The sequence below is a fragment of the Chelon labrosus genome, assembly GCF_963514085.1.
Source record: "Chelon labrosus genome assembly, chromosome: 20".
In the NCBI taxonomy this organism is placed as follows: domain Eukaryota; kingdom Metazoa; phylum Chordata; class Actinopteri; order Mugiliformes; family Mugilidae; genus Chelon; species Chelon labrosus.
This window is the reverse complement of record NC_140353.1, coordinates 847,902-864,410: the sequence shown is the minus strand read 5'-3', so window position 1 is coordinate 864,410 and position 16,509 is coordinate 847,902. Positions and strand designations below refer to the sequence as shown.

The 16,509-nt window shown below is 46.8% G+C and overlaps 1 protein-coding gene across 1 annotated transcript in view; it reads left to right on the top strand.

Moving 5' to 3' along the window:
• The window catches only part of sptbn5 (spectrin, beta, non-erythrocytic 5), a 38,358-nt gene extending 23,828 nt beyond the window's left edge, over window positions 1–14,530 (top strand). Inside the window, exons 47-79 of the mRNA XM_084568367.1 lie at window positions 336–527; window positions 605–700; window positions 793–914; window positions 980–1,094; window positions 1,176–1,289; window positions 2,000–2,121; window positions 2,224–2,386; window positions 2,457–2,645; window positions 3,120–3,197; window positions 3,286–3,458; window positions 3,545–3,635; window positions 4,326–4,472; window positions 4,580–4,717; window positions 5,104–5,271; window positions 5,548–5,636; window positions 6,112–6,298; window positions 6,571–6,639; window positions 6,834–6,977; window positions 7,072–7,268; window positions 7,358–7,562; window positions 7,876–8,055; window positions 8,136–8,291; window positions 8,381–8,598; window positions 8,821–9,010; window positions 9,148–9,324; window positions 9,498–9,605; window positions 9,685–10,419; window positions 10,493–10,561; window positions 11,115–11,198; window positions 11,630–11,721; window positions 12,159–12,275; window positions 13,522–13,718; window positions 13,969–14,530. Coding sequence (XP_084424493.1) covers window positions 336–527; window positions 605–700; window positions 793–914; window positions 980–1,094; window positions 1,176–1,289; window positions 2,000–2,121; window positions 2,224–2,386; window positions 2,457–2,645; window positions 3,120–3,197; window positions 3,286–3,458; window positions 3,545–3,635; window positions 4,326–4,472; window positions 4,580–4,717; window positions 5,104–5,271; window positions 5,548–5,636; window positions 6,112–6,298; window positions 6,571–6,639; window positions 6,834–6,977; window positions 7,072–7,268; window positions 7,358–7,562; window positions 7,876–8,055; window positions 8,136–8,291; window positions 8,381–8,598; window positions 8,821–9,010; window positions 9,148–9,324; window positions 9,498–9,605; window positions 9,685–10,419; window positions 10,493–10,561; window positions 11,115–11,198; window positions 11,630–11,721; window positions 12,159–12,275; window positions 13,522–13,718; window positions 13,969–14,108 — 5,262 coding nt within the window. The 3' untranslated portion in view covers window positions 14,109–14,530. The remainder of the gene's footprint in view (window positions 1–335; window positions 528–604; window positions 701–792; window positions 915–979; window positions 1,095–1,175; window positions 1,290–1,999; window positions 2,122–2,223; window positions 2,387–2,456; window positions 2,646–3,119; window positions 3,198–3,285; window positions 3,459–3,544; window positions 3,636–4,325; window positions 4,473–4,579; window positions 4,718–5,103; window positions 5,272–5,547; window positions 5,637–6,111; window positions 6,299–6,570; window positions 6,640–6,833; window positions 6,978–7,071; window positions 7,269–7,357; window positions 7,563–7,875; window positions 8,056–8,135; window positions 8,292–8,380; window positions 8,599–8,820; window positions 9,011–9,147; window positions 9,325–9,497; window positions 9,606–9,684; window positions 10,420–10,492; window positions 10,562–11,114; window positions 11,199–11,629; window positions 11,722–12,158; window positions 12,276–13,521; window positions 13,719–13,968) is intronic.
• Window positions 14,531–16,509: the final 1,979 nt, after the last annotated feature.

The following is a 16,509-nucleotide window of genomic DNA, read 5'->3' as shown; positions in this document are numbered from 1 at the left end:
AACTTACCTCCCTAGTGGCATGTTTGAATTACCGTAATAACGTAATTCTGAAAGCTGAAACGTTGCGCTTTACTTCCAGTATGGTGTCATTACAGTAACTTGTGCCTCTCTCTAAGGTATCTCGATTACGCTTTTATAACGAGCAGGAAATTCTAAGCAAATGCCAGATACAGAAAGTTCCTTGTATTCTGGGATAATGGGCCAAAGCATCCACTCGCAGGACATTTTCTGACCTTTTTATTGTCAAAATAAGCAAAACAAAAGTCCAGACAAAAGTTTTAAAGCTTAGGGTTAATCAGAGAAGGACATCAGCAGATCCTGTTCTGTGTCTCCAGGCTGGGGACGAGCTCGTCACCCTTCGCCACCCGAGGTCCAAGGAGGTGAAGAAGAGTGCGGTGACGCTGGAGCTTCACTGGGAGGAGCTGAAAAAGGCTGTGGCCACCAGGGGGAAAGCTCTGGAGGATAACAGAGACTTCCTGGAGTTCCTGCAGAAGGTGGAGGAGGTGGAGGCCTGGATCAGACACAAGGCAAGAGACGGGACGGATGGAAATCTGTTGGTGGTCGGTTGGATCTGTTTCCAGTCTGACCCGTGTGTGTCTTTCAGGAGGTGATGATTAACGTCGGAGATGTTGGGAAGGACTATGAACACGGAGTCCAGCTGCTGAAGAAGCTCAGCGAGTTCAGGGGAAGTGGAGACAGGGTGAGTCACTGACTGAGCTCAGGTGGTAACGAAGTACTGACACAGAGATGCTCGTTGTAAATAATTTAAATAATTATTCTTCTTCTCTGTAGGAAGTGACGGTGGACGACGCTCACATCACAGCCATCAACAGACTCGCAGCCAAACTGGAGAAGAGACAGAGCGCTGAAGAACTTGTGACTGTACGACGGAGGAGGCAGCAGCTGAACGACAGGTAACACTGTCTCACCTCTGTGGGTCGTTTCCTCGGTTCAGAGTTAAATGTCTCGTCTCTTCCAGGTGGAGCAAGTTCCACGGAGATCTGAACACCTACAAGAAGAAGCTGGAGGGGGCGCTGGTGGTCCACGGCCTCATCCGAGAGCTGGAGGAGGTCCGAGACAGAGCCAACGAGAAGGTGGGTCACCTGTTCCTTCCTTCACGCTGCATCTCCGATAAGACTCGGCTGAACCATAAGCTCCTCCCTTTCTCTCTTCAGATGCTGCTGCTGCAGGATCAGGACTGTGGCAGTGACGTGGACAGCGTGGAGAACCTGATCAGACGCCACGAGGAGATGGAGAGAGAGGCCGGGGTCATCCAGGAGAGGTCAAAGGTTAGGCAGCTGATAACCGTCCCCAATCTACAAATTACTACCAGAATCAGGACAAAAAGCAGAATCAGGACAGCTGGGACGAACCCTGGACATGCAGCCAGCAGCCCACACTTCTAACAAGCTAAGATAATAATGTGGCGTTAACTGAACTTCTCCTCATTGGCTCCGTGGAATAGAATTTAAAACCCTTAGAGGTGAATAAACAAGGGTTAATTTACATATGTGATTGGCCCGTGAAGGAATAGTCACACGAAGATGAAGACTAAGATCAAGACAGACAAAAAGACGACGAAGAAGACAGAAAAGAAAAAGAAGCTCAAGCACATAAGCTTTGGACTTGCGTACTCGTTAGATTGACAAGTTTGACTCTGGAAGTAGAACAGCAGCGTACTTGATTACACCTGCAAAACTGCACTCTGGGATACCTGGCTGTACCAAGTCAAAGTATTGTTGCCGATGGTTACTGGTGCTGACTAGACAGATGAGATGAGAACCACTAGATTACAGGTTACATAACGAACCTTTGGTATATTAAGAAGAGACTTAACCACCCATCTTTACAGTCTTGGGACACTAATAAAATAAACAATGTGACTCATTAGTTCAGCTAATTTTTCTAATGTACACAGATTGAACAATGAACAAAGTAGTGGTTTAATATTTCTTTATTTTTTTCTGGCTCATAACACCGACTGTGTCACTCTCCTCAGTCTCTGGAGAAAACGGTGCTGAATCACCTGAAGTCTCCGTCAGTGATGAGCGACAAGTTGAAGGACAAACAGAAGGAGGTCCAGAAGGTTCTGAAGACCTTGGACAAGGAAGTCAAACACCGGTGAACTGTTTTAATTATTTAATGTCACTGTTAGCAGCAGCTCGGTCTCAACACCGATAGAGATTCTTGATGTAAAACAAACGCTTTGAAATGTTTGTTCAGGAAGGAGTTGCTGCAGGAGGCTCACCAGCTGCAGCTGTTCAAGGCCAACCAGCGCCTCCTGCTGGAGTGGGGTGTCAAACAGACCACTGAGATGGCAGAGAAGGGACTCCCCAAAACCAGAGCCGAGGCCGAGCGGCTCATCGTGGAGCACCAGGACTGGAAGGTGAGCACCGTGGAGCTCCTACATTCAGCCGTGTTAATACAGGAGATCTAACGGTGAGCTGTGTTTCCAGACGGAGATCGACGCCCGAGCTGAGCGCATGGACTCTGTCAGGGACTTTGGTCAGGGACTGATCCAGTCTGGTCACAGCTCGAAGGCCGAGATCCAGAAGGCCCTGAACCAGCTGGAGACGGTTAAAGCCGGACTGGACCGAGCTTGGAAGGAGCGGAGCTTGACCCTGGAGCAGGCCCGCACTCTGCAGGTGATGATCTGACTTCAGAACAGTAGACCTGTCGCTCCCGAACTCATTTATTATTATTCTATCACACCAAGAATACATCAGCTTTAAAATAGGGCCGTTAAAATTAACGTCAAATTCCTTTTAGCGTGATTAACGCATGTTCTGTCATTAAGACTTCAGAAATCAGACAGTAAACCAGTGGAAAGTGGAGTTTTAGTAAAGAAAACAAAGGGCAAGAAGAAGAAGAAGACAAAGGAGACCAAGGAGAAGAAGACCAAACACACAAACTTAGCTTTTATGTCCTTTGTAACTCTCACTTTGCAAATTCGATTCTGAAGTTCAGACTCTGGACTCTTTATTCGGCCATTCTGTTCTGTTCAGGTTTTTTATTATTATAATGCAACTCGTTTGAGAAGCTCCTGCTACCAAAGTGTATGAGCTTTAGTTTTCTTACCACTAACATGGTTAACTCACTCTACTGTCTCCATCCTGCAGGTCTTCCACGCCTCAGTCGAGCAGTGTGAGAGCTGGCTCAGCAACAGCGAGGCCTTCCTGACCAACCGGGACCTCGGGGTAAAGACGAGTTTATTTGTGTGGAGAAACGCTTTGTGAAAATGACACTGTTTTTCTTTCTTCTAAGCGTCTCTGTTTGTGTTTTCAGAGCTCGGTGACGGAGGTGGAGGCTCTGCAGAGGAAACACCTTCAGTTTGAGGAGACGCTGGAGGCTCAGTGGGAGCAGCTGGACCAGGTGGAGAAACTGTCCCAGCAGATGATCCAGGAGAAGCACTACGACGCCGACAACATCAGAGCCAAGATCAGAGCGCTGTCCAGCAGGTAATCATCGGTCCTGCTGTCCGAGCTACATGCTTTCTGATGTCTTGAACTGATACACGTTGCTTTTCCTCTGATCACGTGTGTAGACGCAGTGAAGTGCAGAAGCAGAGCAAATCTCGTCACCAAGATCTGGATCGATCCCTGCAGCTGCAGCAGTTCTTATCCAGCAGCTACCAGGTACAGCTTCACTGTCGTCCAGGGGTCAAACCCATTTTAGTTCAGGGGCCACATAAAGCCCAGTTTGATCTCAAGTGGGCCAGACCAGTAACATAACAGAATAATAACCTATAAATAATGACAGCTCCAGATTTTTTCCGTAGACGTGTAAGTAAATTAGAACGATGTTTACATTTAATATAATTTAAAAGAAAATGAAATTTCGTATGAATAATAAGTGCTGTCTGCTGTTCAGTCCTGGGTCTCAGTGTAATGTTCTGTTCACTTCTCTGACTAAAGCAGTGGACAAATTAAGGATACCAGTTATTTTTACTCTTCTATGTCATTTTCACATTTTCCTAAGTCTTGGTGTCGTCCAGATTAGACTGTCTGGCAGGCCGCGTGTTTGACACCTGTGTTTTAGTGCAAAGAAGAACAAGTACATTGTGAAAGTGTTAACATTTAGTGAACTATTCTTTTACAAATCATTTTGTTGTTACTACCTGAAATCTCTTAAGAAAAACTGTGTGACACCTAGTGGACGGAGTAGGAATAGCAGCTACTTTTATTGAAGAACTGCAGTTAATGCCATTTTCACACTTTTCAAATCCACCCCGCACTCTGCCGGCCTGGTTTTGACCCGCGGGCCGTATGTTTGACACCGCTGCTGTTGTCTATTAATCTACCTGTCGGATTAAATGTGTTTTCCAGGCGTGTGTGTGGCTGAGCGAGCGTAACGCCGTGGCGTTGGATGAGAGTTGGAGGGAACCATCCAACCTTCAGGCCAAAGTCCTTAAACATCAGAGCTTCGAGGCCGAGATCCTCGCCAACCGCTACCGAGTGGACACGCTCACCAAGGTGCATCTTCATACGCTCAACGTGTTACCTGACCCCGTGGTTGTTATCGTCCCACTCTGGGGCTGGGACGGTAACCTCTGAGCTGATTGTCTCTGGGTTTCTCACAGGAAGGACAGAAGCTGCTGTCAGAGTCTAAGTCGGCTGAAGCGAAGGTTCGACCTCGACTCAAAGAGCTGACCGACGGTTGGGACTCCCTGATCCACAACTGCAAGGAGAAGAAAAACAGACTGCAGGAGGCCTACCAGGTACTCATCACTCGCAACTACTTGTGCAACCTACAGATTTGGATCTTAGTGTTTAGAGTTTAGATTTTAAGTTATAAGTTTAGACTGACATGGACGTGAGCCAATCAGGTAGCTTCCTCTGTTTCAGAGTAGCCAACACAGTCTTATCATATTATATTTTCGTTTAGAAAATATATTTTTTTATTATCATTCTGATTCTGCAAAGCAACTAAAGCTGTCAGACAGTGTGGAAGCAGAGACGTCATAACCAGAGACAGAGGCAGTGAATTAGAGTCAAACACAGAGTTTATTCATCCCGTGCAAATAAGCCACACAAAAAAAATTTCTGCATCAAACAGGTCCTGTGAAAATAGGGTTTAAGTTTAGTGTTTGTTGTTTCTTTCCAGGCGCTACAGTTCCACCGTTCATTGGACGACATGGAGCAGTGTGTGGCGTCAGTGGAGAGGGAGCTGTCCAACGAGGACTGTGGCAAAGACCTGCAGTCGGTCAACAGGCTGCTGAAGGCTCTGCATGGGCTGGAGGAGGAGGTGGACGGACACCGGGACCGAATCCAGGTGCTGGACTTGATCTGTTTAGGTGTTTAGGCTCTCAGAGATGAAAACCTAAACTCAGAGATGCTGGTCTGTCTCTACAGAGAACGGAGTCGCTCCAAACTTCTTCTGTGTCACAGTCACAAACCTTTAGACTCTGATTTCTAAATATATTAAAATGTCTTAAAGCTTCATTTGAGTGTAGACTGATGAAATGTGTACACTTTCAGGATCTGCTGCGCACCGTGTATACTACATACTAATAAATAATATAATATAAATGTGTGTTTGTGTCGTCAGGGTCTGGTGGAGACGGCGAAGAGCTTCCACTCTCAGGGAAACTTCCTGGCTGAGGAGATCCAGACCAGAGTGGCTCATACAATCAACAGGTCTGCTAACAGTAACTATAGTAGTAATAATAATAATAATTGTCTTTATCTCATAAAACTATTTTAGTCAGGCACATAAAACAATTAAAACCATAAAACAAATAAAAATAGATTTAAAAACTCAAAGATAATTAATCCCACTGTGGGATAAATAAAAAGATTATTTTCTATGAAAGTGATCAATGATAGTGTATTAGTGGAATATAGGGAACTTATAAACAAAACCAAACAAATAAATAAGTATAAAAGTAAAATGAAGGGACTAGTGGATTTATTTCTATGATTTACAACTGTAATGTTTCAAAAGCTACATGAACAGATCTTTTCCAGTCGGATTTATGTCATATGTGGAATTACTAGAGCGTGACTATTCCTTTTCACGCAGCAGATGTAATGTTAGCCTAATATTTAACACTGCAGTGAAATGCCAGAATGCCAGAGGTGTTAATGTCGGCGTTTTTTTTGTCTCCGACAGGTACAACAGTCTGTCGGAGCCTCTGCAGAGACGTGGCGAGACCCTGGAGGCCTGGCAGGTCCTGTTCCAGTTCTACAGAGATCTGGAGGAGGAGGTGTCCTGGCTGAGAGACAAGCTGCCCTCGGTCACTGCCAAAGACCTGGGGAGCTCCCTGAGCAGCAGCCAGCAGCTCCTCCACAAACACCAGGTACAGAGGGATGAACAGAGATGCTTAAGAGTTTGAATCCTTCAGACATTTTCTACACTTGTGCATAAAAATGACTCAAAACATCCTGAAAGGAGACAAACAGAATCCAATCAGAAATATTATACCAGGGGTTCACTTATTTAGCACCTCACTGATATGTAATATTGGCTCATTTTCTTGAATAAACAAAAGTATATCCAGAAATGTAGGAAATTCTGAAGGGGTTCAAAGAAGTGTCATTTTATTACTAAATGTTATATTTATTTTATCAGGCGGCGACGCAGGAGATCTCGAGCCGCGCCCCATTGGTCCAGGCAGTCCAGGAGGCGGGGCGTAATCTGGTGAGGAAGCGTCACTGACTCAGGTTTTGTTAAAGCTGTAGTCAGATGGATGTTTGTTACAGACAAACAGATGGTTTCCTCTTTGTTGCTGAGCTCTAAACTTAAGCTGAACGTATTCACTCGTTTGCCGACGGTCTGCAGACATCACCCTACTCAACATTCACTGTGAATCTTCTTATAATTAACCTTCTCAGGTCAGAGGTCGTCATTTTGCATCTCACGACATCCGGGAGCGTCTGGACGAGTTGAAGAGTCTCCACGAGGAGCTGGTGCGTGAGGCAGAGAAGAAAGGGAAGCTCCTGCAGGAGGCGCTCAGCATCCACACCTTCCTCACAGAGGTAACGAAGACGGGGCGGACAGGTCGGTCAAAGCGTGCCTTTTAAAGGAGCGTTATTGTTATTCAGATGTGTGTCTATGTGTGTGTGTGTGGAGGTCTCGGAGCTGCAGCTGTGGTTGAACGAGCAGCAGGTGGGTTTGGAGTCCCGGGACTGTGGGAGGAGCGAGGAGTCGACAGAGGCTCTGCTGAGGAAGCTGGACTCTGTGGACGTGGAGTTAGAGAACCAGAGGAAGACGGTGGAGAGGCTCCAGGAGACAGGAGCGTCGCTGCAGCACCTTGGACATCCCAACAGGTAAACTGGTTTGAAGTGTGTGGGGTACATATGTCAAACATTTCTTCTTCTCTTCTTCTTTTTAAAATAATAACGCATCTCCGTCTCAGCCACCTGGTCAGCGGGTCCCTCCCCTCTGTCCTCGAACAGTTTGAGACTCTCCTCAAACTTTCCACAACTCGTCGCGCCGCCCTGGAAGACCAGCTCCGTCTGTACGTGTTCGAGAGGGAGGCCACAGAACTACAAACATGGCTGACCTCCAAGAGGACGGTGGCAGAGTCGAAGGACTGTGGACAAGACCTGGAGGACGTAGAAGTGAGTCACATGACACCATGCTGCTTTTTGTTTCCTCAGATACTAACCAATGAAAATGCATAAACAAATGATCACATGACACACAGGTGTTCATTTGGACAAAAACTGGTACAAACATAACTCTTCTTTAGAGAAAATCCGAAGCTGTATGACATACATTCTTACTTTTATCCAGCAGAGGGCAGTAATACCACCAGTAGACTATAAAACAACTTACAATATATTCTATAAAACAAGACTGATGTGTTTAGAGAAACCTGGCTGAAGATGCTAGGTTTAATTCCTCTTTTACCTGTTCACTTGTCTCCTGCAGATGCTTCAGAAGAAGCTGGAGGTTCTGGTGTCGGAGGTGTCCGGTCTGGGTCGCAGCCGGCTCACCTCGGTGCAGCAGCTCAGCCGAGGGCTGCAGCAGGACGGTCAGGCCAGAAGGAGGGACGACGCCCTCAGCCGGGTGTGGGACGAGCTCAACAGCAGCATCAGGACCAGAGAGCAGGTATAGATGAGGATGAGTGGACGAGTCTCTCGAGTTTAGAGAGAGGCGGCGAGAGTGACGGTCTGTCCTGTGTCCTCTAGAATCTGCAGTCAGCGAGGAAGGTTCATCAGTTTAACCACGACGTGGACGAGCTGAAGGGGTGGATGGCTGAGAAGGAGGCCGTGCTGGACTCAGAGGACCAGGGTCACGACCTGCACTCCATCCAGACTCTGTCCAGACAGCACGAGGCTCTGGAGGTAAGAACACCCACCAAATACGCCACAAAAGCTTCAAAGACTGAAGCCACATCAACACTTCCACTCAAAATAAATTTACCCCCCATCAGAGGGACCTGGTTCTGATCTCTGAGGAGGTGACCAGGAGCCGAGAGGAGGGCCGGGCACTGAGCAGATGGCAGCCGCAGGTCCGATCCTCTGTGACTCAGCGGCTGGAGGAGCTGGAGGCCTGTTGGGCCAGCATCCAGGAGAAGGCCTCCCAACGACGGCTCAGACTGGCCCAGGCCGAAGACGTGCAGAAATACCTCTCCCAGTGGACGGAACTCATGTATGTCCTTTAGCCTCTAACACATGTAGATAGTGAAGTTAGGTCATAGAATAGGCGTGTGATACTGGGTGTCATTGAAACTAGAGAAGCGAGTCTTTCCCTTGATACAGTAGCTGATAGGAGGCCATCTAGACCAGGGTCCATAGAGACCAGGGTCCATAGAGACCAGGGTCAGGAACATGGACCTGATTCAGTATTTACAGGACTGTGTTTGTGTCGCAGGGCCTGGCTCAGAGAGATGCTGTCTCTGATTCGGGGCGAGGCTCAGAGCGGAGAGGGAAGCGACTGGGAGCAGCTCATTAAGAAACACGATGAGTACCGGGTTCAGATCGACCGGCAGCTCAGCAAATCACAGGCCACGAAAGAAGAAGGACTGCGGCTGATTAGAGACCAACACTTCATGTCCCAGGAGGTAAGAGATCGGTGTTAAGGCTTCAGCCAAGACAAGATGTTTGTAGTAATAAAATCCCGTCCCTAATGAACATGGAGGAGGAGGAAGTGTTTGCTAACCACTGACCTCCTGTTTTTCCTTTCCACTTCCTCTTCCAGGTGGAGGAGCGCCTCTGTGAGCTGGAGGAGCTGGAGCTGCGGGTGGAGAAGGTTTGGGAGGAGACCAGGCTCCTGTTTGAGGAGGAGCTGGAGATTTCTCTCCTGCAGAGGGAGCTGGATCAGGCCGAGCGCTGGCTGAGCTCCTACGAGAACACGCTGATGGCTGAAGACTACGGGGTACGGCCTGAGGTGGATTCAGGGAAACCAGGGGTCGCATTTGAGCTTGAGCTTTTAGTCCTGCCCGCGACTCCTGGTTTTCCTGAATCTCCACAGCAGAGGTGGAAAGTGTGAAGAAGGATGATTGTTTCTGGGAGTTCTGGGAGTTCTGATTGTTGTTGTGGTTCCTCCAGGACTCTGTATCTGACGTCATGGAGCTCCTCAAGAGGCAGGAGGACTTGGAGGCCATGATCCAGGCTCAGAACGAGCGCTTTGTGGCACTGCAGAAGAAGAAAACGCAGGTGGGTTGGTAACTACACCACAGAAGAAGAACCTCGGCTTTTAAAACGTCCTCCTAAATGTTTTCTGTTTTTTCTGCAGAGGGAGAAGAGGCTGGGTCTTATTGGAAGCGAGGAGAAGGAGTTCCTGGACAGACGGCCTCCAGCCAGAGTTTCCTCCCTGAGGAGTAAACCTCTGGAGCCCAGGGTCTCAAGGACGTCCTTCTCCAGGGACAGCATACGTCGAGTCAGCGGCAGGCAGTCGGACAGACCCTTCAGACCCTTCATGCAGGATAAGAAAGGAGACGGTGTCCCCACCTCCCCCGGTCCCCTTAGCCCGACTCTAGACCAGGATCCAGATTCAAAGAGATGGAGGGACATGACAGATTCTCCTCCTCTTAGTCCCAGCTCCAGCCTGCCTGTAGCGGCGCCCAGGAGAAGTCAATCCACATCAACTGACTACTCCTCTCGCTCCCTCACATCCCTTCGAACCTCCACCTCCCCCCCGCCTGAAGAGATTTCTCCCAGGTCCAAACCTCCTCTTTCTCCGAAGCCCAGAATCTCCTCCTCCACAGAGTCCCTGGACAAACCAGAGAAGCGAGCGACACCTCCCAACTCACCTCCTCTCATCAGACAGCTCGTTGCTCCAACTGAACCACCACCTTCACCTGCTGCAAGAGCACATACCCCTCCTGACTCACCCAAGATGATGCGGGTAACATCCTTCACGCATGAGGTCTCTGAATCACCTGAGCTCGCTCCTCCACCTTCTTCTTCATCTCCTGCACAGCAACAGGAGGAGTTTGATGAACCAGAGGTGAAACAACCTGCCCCTGAGGTAAGAGCTGCTCCGTTCATTTCTTGACTCATTATCGTGAACCACATGTTCTCACACCTGTGTGTTCTCTCAGGTGAGGTCTGTGCAGCCGGTCAGAATGGAGGGAGCGCTGGAGATCAAACTGAAACAAGGAGGAAACAAGGTGAGAGACGTCCTGCTCCTCTCTGCCTCGACATATACGTGAGACTGAAAACATCAAATAGGAGAAAGGAGGAGGTGGAGTTAGAGAGGGAGTAGAGATGGAGGAGGAAGAAGAAGGAGATGGAGGAGTAGGAGAGGATGAAGAAGGAGAAAGAGAAGACAAAAGAGGAGAACAAGTAGATGTGGAAGGTGGTGGTGGAAGAAGATGAGGTAGAGGAGGAGAAGGAGGTGTGTGGGGGTAAGAGAGGAAATATGGAGGGAGAGGGTGAAGAAGGATGATAAGAAAGAGGAGGAAGGGTATGGAAAAGAGAGAAAGGAGGAAGAGAAGACGTATATGGGGAAGGAGGAGGAAGTGAAGAGACAAAGGAAGTAGATGAATGAGGAGAGGAAGGAAATGTGGAGGTAGAGAGGAAGAAAGAGGAGGAATCAAAGAAGGAAGTGTAGAAGAATGAGGTGGATGAAGGGAGAAAGGAGGAAAGAAGAAGTAGATGGAGATGATCTTCAGCGTCTTTGTGGTGTCTCCAGGTGAATGTCTGACCGTCTCTTGGTTTCAGGGTCTGGAGCACTGGGAGGAGGTGTTCGCCGTCCTGCAGGGGGAGACACTCAGTCTGTTTAAAGACACAGCGTCTGCAGCAGAGGCAGGAAAACACACAACACACACACATATTCCTTCATTCATTCCTTCCTTAAATAAATCAGATCTTAACATGTGAGAGTCTTTCCATCTGGTTCCAACATCTGGATCATGTCTCCAAGTCAACCAGCAGCTGTTGATGGTTCTGATCCAGCGGTAGGTAGAGATCCATTAGAGACAGCAGCTGCTACAATATTCTACTGACCACATGATGGCGCTGCTGATTTACAGACACACAAACTGAGATCAGATCTCAAGTGCTGGCTGGGGACGCATGTGGAGACACATTTAGATTAAGACCAGGTGGAGACACAGGGACTTAGAGACTGTCCAGACCAGCTCTCCTCCACCAGTTCAGACTGACTAATAACTGGACAGTGTGTCAACGTACTGTCCATGGAGATGTGCTTCAGTGTCGACTGTTTGTTTCCACAGAGGAGCTCCAGGTGGCCTCCTATCAGCATGACTGGAGCAGTCTGCAGGGAGAACTCCCACTACAGGAGGAAGGAGAACACGTTCAAGCTGATGTAAGACGGCTGCAAACTTTACAGTGTCTTTAAATAAGAAAAGACATCTGGACTTGTAGAGTGTCTGGAAGATGTTTAATCCAACTCTTTAGATCTAGATGACTGGTGGACATTTGGGGTTTTATAAGTAAAGTCTGTGGCTGGTTACAACCTGATACTCATCTCCAACAGATTACAGAGAAGTAACTAAACCTAGACTCCCCACCATCATTTAGAGCTGAAGACTTGGAGGAAACTTCTTCTAGAAACACAACAAGACCAGATGACTTTGTTTCAGCTTCTCTCTGGATTTGAACTTGACTGAAACCTTCACAAACTCGATGACGTTTATTCCCCTTGTTTATTAGGGCACCGATTTATGAGCTGCAAACATTGTGCATGTCGTGCTTTGTCGTGTTTCCCCTGGTGAACCCTGATATATTCTCTGTTCCTTACAGTCTGGAGGACGGCAGTCAGTATCTGTTTGCAGCGTCCAGCCGGGAGCTCCAGCTGCTCTGGGTGAAGAAGCTCCAGAACGTCCCTGAATCTGGGAGCAGCGACTCGGACGACTCCGGGTGAGTTCAGACCTTAGAGACCCTCAGACGCCGCGCTGGCACACTGCTCCTTCAGATTTAGCTCAGAAAGAAGTGAGTTGATCAGTTGACTAATGAGTGCAGGCTGCAGGAAAGTGTGGGACATTTCAAGTTGAGCAAAAAAACAGCACATTTTTATACTTAAATATTTATGTTTTTGTCAAATAATGCACTTTTGATCTTTTCAGCTTTGACTGAACAACATTTCTGTACACACATGGAGTATTGACACAGTTTTAAATTAATTCTGGGAGGCTGAGTCAGACAACACTATAGAAATGTCTGCAAATAATCACATAGATAAAACCACATTAATCTAAATGTTATATTTATAATTGGTTGACGCTATAATTGGACGTTTGTTCAAAGAATAACAACCAAGAACGTGAGCTCTCGTTCTCTGTCACATTTTGGAAATACCAGCGGCCATGTTGTTTTTGCTTTCGAGTTCCTGAATGATTAAAAACACTTCGGTGACGTTTGTCAGTCTCTGATGTTTGATGGAGTTTCAGGCTGAAGTGGTTTTCCTTCAAACTGCTGAAGGTAATTTGACTTCCACATCTCACCTGTTCACACTGTGCGCCGTGGGCGACACCGTGCACCGCTCAGGTGGGTGAGAGGCTGAAGAAATGAATCGACCTGCCAGCAGACTCTTTCTTTAATGAGATACTTGGACAAGGTGGAAACCACACGGTGGCACAGGACACAGCTATGGGTCCAGTTCAGCTGTACAGCACGGCAGTAACCAATAAAAGACACTGATGACGTGTTTTCTGCAGCTTATTTAACCTGCTCAGAAATAAAAATGAGTTAGCATTGGAGCTATTTGTTGGGAAACTTGGATGCTAAAGTCCAGAGTTCGGCTTAACCAGATGATTCACGCCTCCAGACTTTGTGCTAAGCTAGGCTAACTGCTTAAAGCTTCAGTCTGGGAGATGAACCATCGTTTCAGTTTCTGGTGAGCTATGCTAACACTAGTTGTCTTGTTGACTAGTACGCTAACACACTAGCTTGCTAGCAGTTTGGCTAAATATAGAATTGCTGAATGGTATATACAGTCATGCAAAATAACTTTGACTACTTAAACAAAATTAGCTAATATTTGTTGCGTGGCTGCAGCGCTCGTTGGCGTTGACTGATCTACATGAACTGAGCAGGTGGTGTAACAGGTGGTGTAACAGGTGGTGTAACGTAACGTAACGCTGAAGACGACTTGTTGTTGTTTCAGGAGACCATCGTCCACCAACCTCAGTCTGGAGAAGCTGGTCGACGCCCCAGAGGATTTGTCCTCCAGCAGATCTCGGGACAGGAGAGCCAATGGTCTGGATAGACAGTCGTCTACGGACAGCCACCCTCCACCTAAACCCCCCCACACCTACTACAACAGACACAACTACCCTGATGGAGGGGAGACCAAGACCTCGGGTGAGACGACGCAGCAGCTTCAGTCCAACCAAACCAAACAAACTGCTGCTTCATGTTCTTACACAAAAACATGAAACTGCACGTGTCTCACATACGTAAGAAGTGGATGCTCTGACATTAATATCGTCCCGTGTCACTGCTGTGAAACATCAGCCTGGACGTCCCGCACCAGAACAACTTGTGTTAGCATTCTTAGCACGCTAGCTAGCTAGTGAACAGTGAGAATAAAAAGCCTTTGTGTTCTCTGCAGATCCCCAGCCTCCTTCAGAGCCTCCTCCTCCTCCTCCTTCAAACAGCCAGGACCCCCCAGCTGTGAACCCTGAGGTAACAGATGACTCCTCTCCAAAGCCCAAGATGAACGTCTTCAGGAAGTTTTTCACCAAGAAGTAGAACTTTACTCTCATCCATCCTTCTGTCAGAGACTCAGATTTCATCTTTATTACTGGAATAATATTAATAATATTAATAATAATAATAATAATAATAATAATGACTGCTTCAGAGGAAACTGAATGGATGTAAATCCTATAGAATCAGGTTGGTCGATGGTTTTCATCTTCATCACAATCACAAACAGACAAACAGTAAATTATCTTTAAAGAGAATCACAGATAAACAAACATAAAGTTATTATTGTGCAGATTAAATGTGAACTGGGTGTTGTATACATTTACCATTAATAAAAACCTCCTGAATCAAACCTCAGACTGATGGAGGCTCTGGCGCTGGTAACCATGGTAACCTTCATTAATCATCATCAGGGTGAGGGACAGAAACATGGAGGTAGAGAAACAAGATGAACCAAGATGGAGTCCATGTGGACAGAGACGATGGAGACGTGGAGACATCTTGGTCGTCTTCTAAGACTCTACACATTCAGGACATGGAGGAAGACATGGAGGAGGAAGACAAGGAGGAGGACATGCTCCTACTATCTCTTCATCTTCTCCTTTTCTTATCCCCTCCTTTTTAACTTCTCTTCCTACTTCGTCCTCCTCCCCCTTTTTCTTTTCCCATTCTTCTCCATCCTTCATCAACTCGTCCACCTCCTCTTCCTCTCCTTCTCCACCTCCTCGTATCTGCTCCTCACCTTCTTTATCATCTTTGTCATCTTTTCGGCCTCTTCCTCCTCTTCCTCCCTGTCATCTCCTTTTCTCTTCCCCCTCTTTCTTCTCCTCCTCCTTTCCCCTTCCTTTTTCTCCTTCTCCCTTTTCTCCGTCTTCTCATCCTCGTCCTGTGTTGGAGACGTGAAGACATCTTGGTCGTTTGCTTATCTTGCTCCTCATCCACCTTCTTCCTTCTCCTCTTCCTCCTCCTCTTCTTCTTCCTCCTCCTTCTTCTTCTGTTGTATTTCCAGTAGATGTGAAGCTCCTCTTCACTGATTGATGTCTTAGATCTGGTCTCCGTGGTAACGGTTCATCTCTGATCACAGTCATTGATCAGGGATGAAGAGTCGACGCCATCTTGGATCTCAGAGCCTCTCTGTCTGTTTACGTCGTCTCTCTCCGTCTGTCTCAACAATGATTGACAGCTCATTAAGGGACATTTAGGAGGAGACGACATTTCCGACGACGTCTTTTAAAGATGAACTTTGGTTAATGATTTTAATTTATATTTCTCAGTAAACAAACCGGCATCCAAACATCGTGTCTCTTCATCCTCCTCCTCCTCCTCCTCCTCCATTCAGTCAGATCAATAAGAGAATCATTAGAATAATGAGTCAGACTCAGACTCGTTGGAGGAATTAAAGTCGTCTCATTTATCGTCTCATTCAGGTTATTGATCAGCGACGGCAGCTTTGATTAAACGTTTCCTCGTCGTCACATCGTCCTCTGGTTGGTTCTAGAGGTCAGAGGTCGTCTGTCTGGAAGCATCCTAAACTAATATTTAAATCCATTTTTAATAACATTCATGTTCCCGTCAGGAGGAACCAAACAATATTTAGGTTTTATTAGGAACATCTGTGGGCGGAGTCCACCTGAAGGTCACATGACTAGAGTCTGGACCTGGAGGAACCTGTTCTGATCCTGTCTCCAGTCAGTGGTTCTCTGATGATCCATTAATGTCTTGATATAACTCATCAACTCATTTAAAAACACAGACAGAAACACTTCCTGGATAATTGAACAGGAAACGTCGTTCTGACTAAAATCACTGCAGGAGGCAGAGTGCTGATTGGGAACCTGAGTCCTCTTCTCTAACTGCTGCTTTAAAATCATTTAGCATCATCCTGCCTCTAAAAGCTGCTGCAGTGCATTGTGGGATTGTTAGAAGAAAGTAGTGCCCCGGTTCTCTCCTTGACTCTGGAGCTAATGGGTCATTAAAGAACCACTAATTAACTGGAAGGAACCGCATGGATGAAACTTTATGGACATTATTAACCATTAATTACCACCTTCACAGTCACATACATGTGTATATACACATATATATATATATATATATATGTGTATATATCCACATAGTGTATAAAGGAGGAGACATCTAGGAGTGTTTGTTGTTGTCATGTGGTTTCAGGTCTATTGTTGAAACACGGATTAAAACATAAAGGCATAAATAAAACTATAAACCTCAGTCAGGACGTCAGGGCTTATGTTGAGTCCAGTTGTTCTAATAAAGATTACTTTGGGTTCTAGCTGCTTTTATGAGGTTCCTTTGGTTCTTTAAGGGGGTGCTGCTGGTTGGTGTTCAAATCTTCCACAAACCGAACATCAGTGGAGAAGAAAAGAAGCAGGAAACCCTGGATCAACTGGTCAATGAGAATAAAAGTGTTTAAGACGTAGATTTGGCT